The 5,058-nt window shown below is 39.8% G+C and overlaps 1 protein-coding gene across 1 annotated transcript; it reads right to left on the bottom strand.

The window, feature by feature from the left end:
• Positions 1-545: 545 nt before the first annotated feature.
• On the bottom strand, positions 546-2,618 carry KQ657_004510 (uncharacterized protein; the record flags this gene model as incomplete). The annotated part of the gene is given in 2 exon segments (XM_043195179.1): positions 546-2,595; positions 2,614-2,618. The coding sequence occupies 2 exon segments, from the start codon at positions 2,616-2,618 to the stop codon at positions 546-548; spliced, it is 2,055 nt and encodes a 684-aa protein (XP_043050376.1).
• Between the last annotated feature and the right edge of the window lie 2,440 nt (positions 2,619-5,058).

Below are 5,058 nucleotides of genomic sequence, written 5' to 3'. Positions count from 1 at the left end.
GCTGGTAAGGTCACCAAGGCTGCTCAAAAGGCTGGTAAGAAATAAACTCATTGATTTAGATTACATGGTTTTTAAGAAACCTTTAATGCAAGAATTCTTTTAGACCTTATATGGTTTAATAATTTATTTCTTTGGCATAATTTTGTTTTAGTTTGTTTCTCTATAGGATTAATTTATAGGTTGTATTGAAAATGTATGATTACATTATAATCTCAAGCTTCATACATTCACTGCCAGAAAACAGGATGGTTCGAAATTTTTTGTCTAACAAGTTTTCCGAGAGGCTGCAAAATAGTAAACAAGTTTGTACAACTTCTCTTTACGTTCATGTTAAGGTTGACCATATTCAAAATTAGAGTTACGGCAGAGGAGTTAAATAATCCTAATTAGCATTTATTTATGTAAGCAACGTAACTATACAATATAATAGAGGTAAAGCGAGAGTAAACAAGAGTTGCGGCTTGAAATCAAATTAACGAGAGTAAACCTGAGGTATAAAGAAAAAATAACAAGATTAATTATCTGCTATTGGAAAAAAGGGTATTTTAAACAAATAAGTAGGCAATGAAACCCAAGATTAAGGTAAAGACATTGGTGCTGTAAACATTTGCAGCTCCATTGAAGACCAACGAGGTAACTGAAGGTGTTGCAACACTTGAAAAGGATGAAACAGTTGGAATAACTGGGGTTGATAAGGAGGCTTCAGTAGTTTCTGAAGGATTGGATGGGACGTCTCCAGCTGGTGTAGTGCATCCTTCACCAGTGCAAACAGTAATGGAAATCATTGTTGTTGACTCAGCTGGTGGTGGTGGAACAGGACCAGAGGTTTCAGCTGGTGGTGGTGGAACAGGACCAGAGGTTTCAGCTAGTGGTGGTGGCACACTTGAAGAAGATGGTGGTGGTGGACATTCTTCACCAGAGCAAACTGGAGTCAGAGAAGCTGGTGGTGGCACACTTGTAGATGGTGGTGGTGGACATTCTTCACCAGAGCAAACTGGAGTCAGAGAAGCTGGTGGTGGCACACTTGAAGAAGATGGTGGTGGTGGACATTCTTCACCAGAGCAAACTGGAGTCAGGGACGTTGGTGGAACACTTGAAGATGGTGGAGCACTTGAAGATGGTGGAACACTAGAAGATGGCACACTAGAAGATGGCACACTTGAAGATGGTGGAACACTAGAAGATGGTGGAACACTTGAAGATGGTGGAACACTAGAAGATGGCACACTAGAAGATGGTGGAACACTGGAAGATGGTGGAGCACTTGAAGATGGTGGAGCACTGGAAGATGGTGGAACACTAGAAGATGGCACACTTGAAGAAGATGGTGGAACACTGGAAGATGGTGGAGCACTTGAAGATGGTGGAGCACTGGAAGATGGTGGAACACTAGAAGATGGCACACTAGAAGATGGTGGAACACTGGAAGATGGTGGAGCACTTGAAGATGGTGGAGCACTAGAAGATGGTGGAACACTAGAAGATGGCACACTAGAAGATGGTGGAGCACTTGAAGATGGTGGAGCACTTGAAGATGGTGGAACACTAGAAGATGGCACACTAGAAGATGGCACACTTGAAGATGGTGGAACACTTGAAGATGGTGGAACACTAGAAGGTGGCACACTAGAAGATGGTGGAACACTAGAAGATGGCACACTAGAAGATGGCACACTTGAAGATGGTGGAACACTTGAAAATGGCACACTAGAAGATGGTGGAACACTGGAAGATGGCACACTAGAGGATGGTGGAACACTAGAAGATGGTGGAACACTTGAAGATGGTGGAACACTAGAAGATGGCACACTAGAAGATGGTGGAGCACTTGAAGATGGTGGAGCACTTGAAGATGGTGGAGCACTTGAAGATGGTGGAACACTAGAAGATGGCACACTAGAAGATGGTGTAGTGCTTGAGCATGGTATGGTAGACTTAGTCTTTTTGGTACAAGTGGTGGTGGTTGGGGTGGTACAGGTGGTTGAGGATGTTGGAGGAGTAGTAGATGGTGTAGTACTTGAACATGGTGTGGTAGACTTGGTCTTTTTGGTACAAGTGGTGGTGGTTGGGGTGGTACAGGTGGTTGAGGGTGTTGGAGGAGCAGTAGAAGTGGTGCAGGTAATTGAAGTCTTTGGTTTTTCCCAACAAAAGCATGGATAATTGAAGTCCTTGTAATCGTTGTCCTTTCCAAAGCAGTATTTGTACTTTGAATAGTAATCAGCCTTGTTCCATTCATAATGAACATCAAAATTTTTAGCGCACAATTTGTCACCATTATCCTTTGCTTCAATATCAAACTCGGTTATCCAATTGTTAGGGTCTGAAATCTCGTCCTTATCAGCATCCTTGTCAAACAACACTTTGCAATCTTTACCTCCTGAAGTAATCTTCAACTTAGATAACTTCTCCTTTCTCAACCCTGTTGAACAAGTGAAACCAAGTTTGATCTTGTATAATCCTTCGCCAGATGCTGTAATGCTTTTAATATGGTAAGAAGCAGAAGGGTTTGAACCCCAATTCTTTATGGAACCATATGTTTTGAACGGTAACCAAAAGAAAGTGGCTTGTGTACCACTGGTCAATGCCAAAGCGATACTTAAAAGACAAGATAACTTCATTTTACTCGGTTGCAAATGAATTATAACAAAACTACTTGACTATCTCTGGAGCCTTGTTAATTCTTATTTTTATTTGGCATTTTAAGATACTTTTATAGTTTTTTGGATAGTTCTGCCAATAGTGCAAATCTTAAGTTTTGCTTCCGCTGCACCACTTATCGATTCATGGTGGTAGATGGTACACAAGTCTTCTCCAATCAATGCGGCATATCTGCAACTCACATCGGGTAATCTGAGTATCCAAACAAACCACTTAATTTCTTCTTTGGGTGTTTTTTGCAACAAAAGAGGCAATATGTAACCGCTGTGCACAGTCCCAAACACATGCGTACATATCATGCATTCTCGTAAACTAGTCAAGGTACCATGAGGCATCACCAATACAATAGAAAAGCCATCAAGGCTTATTGCATTTGCCTACAGATTGGTGGTTTCGATCGATTTTACTCACACATAACTATTGAAGCTCTCGCAAGCAAATAACACTAATGTTCCTCCCCCCATGCCTATTTGGCACTGCAAGAGTGCTATAATGATTGTTTGTTGCCAGGGTTTGGTTCCTCCAATGCTTCCAGGGGCATTCCCCTGCCTAATTGATGGCTTATATGCAACATTTAGACGACGCATCTCCAATGCAAAGTACACTACTTTGCAGAAACACGAATGCACCGTGCTACCATCCAGAATTGAACAATAAAATTACTAGCCGAATAAGCGATTCTTTCGCCTGAACAATAGAAATAATGCCAGGGGTTACGAAAGTTTTCTGCGCAAATTGCAACAGTATCTAAATATAGGTGATAAAGTGCAGTATGCGCTTGGTCCATATAATGCATTCAGGATTACAACGCAGTTTAAAAGCGTTCCTCTGAATGGCTCCGTAATGATTTTGCTGTAGGCTGCCACCCAACTGAAGATGGATGCAACAACGGAGTTTGGCGACGTTCACTGGCACGATCTAATCTCGTAACGCTTTCGACAACACGAGAACAACGTAAGCTCGACTCATGATTGTATTTCTTAACATCGGAAAGTTTGATTTGTAGTTAAGAAATACCTTTTACAATGAAAACGTAAATACGGTCTCGGTCGAGAATTGAATAGTTGCTCGAGCCTATTACTTTGGGAAAAGTGATTGAATTTCTGTTGGTGTTGAATAGATCATGTCACATGTACGGCACAAAGATCGTAACGCTTGAGAATTTGAAATTGGGAGCTCAATCCCAGATGACACCAATAGTGTTGATGGTTTGCCAGAAGCAGAATCCAATGAACTTTACCTTGATCCATATTCACAGACTCAGATATTCAATCTGTAATTCAGGTACCTCATCTTGGCAATGTAGTAAACACATGAGCATGCCCTTTACACCTCTAAAAATCAATACTTTGGGTGTGGAGCCAATCCATTGTGTATTTTATGTATTGTTCTAATTTTGAACCACTTTGACTACTAGTTGATTCTCCTGGTCGTTTAACGATCATTTTAACAACCAATGGAAGGTTGCACCCCCACTATACTTTGGTCGTACACCGATTTTCTTTTTAAAAGTTAGCGCATTTGGTCGATCACCTTGCGAATGACATTACTTTTTCTAGTACAACTTAATTTACTGAACTATTAGGTCATTGTTCTCGCATTATTACGCTTTTTTTAATGTCATGCCAAAAACCCTATAGAGTAAATAACACTTTATTGGAAGCAAATACAAATCGTTTGTTAGTTATCGGTTTTGTAACCTCAAGCGCAAAAAAAACACCAAGGTGAACCATGTAAAAAAAGGTAAGGTAGTCTAATAAGTAAGTTCTCTAACTATTCTCAATTATTTCATTCATTCTGATATCTGGGTACGAAAATTGCATAATTTTTGGTGTCTCTTAATTTTAATCGCTAATCGTTCCAAATAATTAGATACCTTGCAGGTTTGATATTCAAAACCATTTTCATACTTGAAATCAAAATCAAAGTTACAGGTATGAAAAGGAGCTGGAAACTGATATAGTACTGAAATATAACATTTGCCATGGTTACTACTTCGTAGTATTTTAACAACAAACATCGAATTCCCCTGCAGTATGATCCACTCAAAATCAAAGTTGCGAAATCTAGAATAACCTTTGAAGCAATTTTTGATAGTAGTCTTGGGTGCATGGAAAGTCTCTCAATTGTATTTGAAGGAAATTCATCAGCATAATGCTTTGGTATAGAGCAAGCTCGCTTATTCATATCATTGAGAGCTGCGAGACTAAAAGAGTTCATTTTTAACCGTCTGTCCATCGGAGAAGTATTACATGTAGAACATCACTTTTTGCAGCTTTTGATACGTTGTTGTGTGTCTATGTTTAGGGATTTTCTCTGTGCGTTCTTTTGATTAGATAAGATTAATTGAACTCTTTTGTAGTAAAAGTCGGAAAGAGCTTGTGCATGATGGTGTTTATT

This window comes from Scheffersomyces spartinae (genome assembly GCF_019049425.1).
Source record: "Scheffersomyces spartinae strain ARV_011 chromosome Unknown scaffold_6, whole genome shotgun sequence".
NCBI classification, from domain to species: domain Eukaryota; kingdom Fungi; phylum Ascomycota; class Pichiomycetes; order Serinales; family Debaryomycetaceae; genus Lizanozyma; species Lizanozyma spartinae.
The sequence above is the reverse complement of the archived record's forward strand: the minus strand, read 5'-3'. Positions and strand labels throughout refer to the sequence as shown.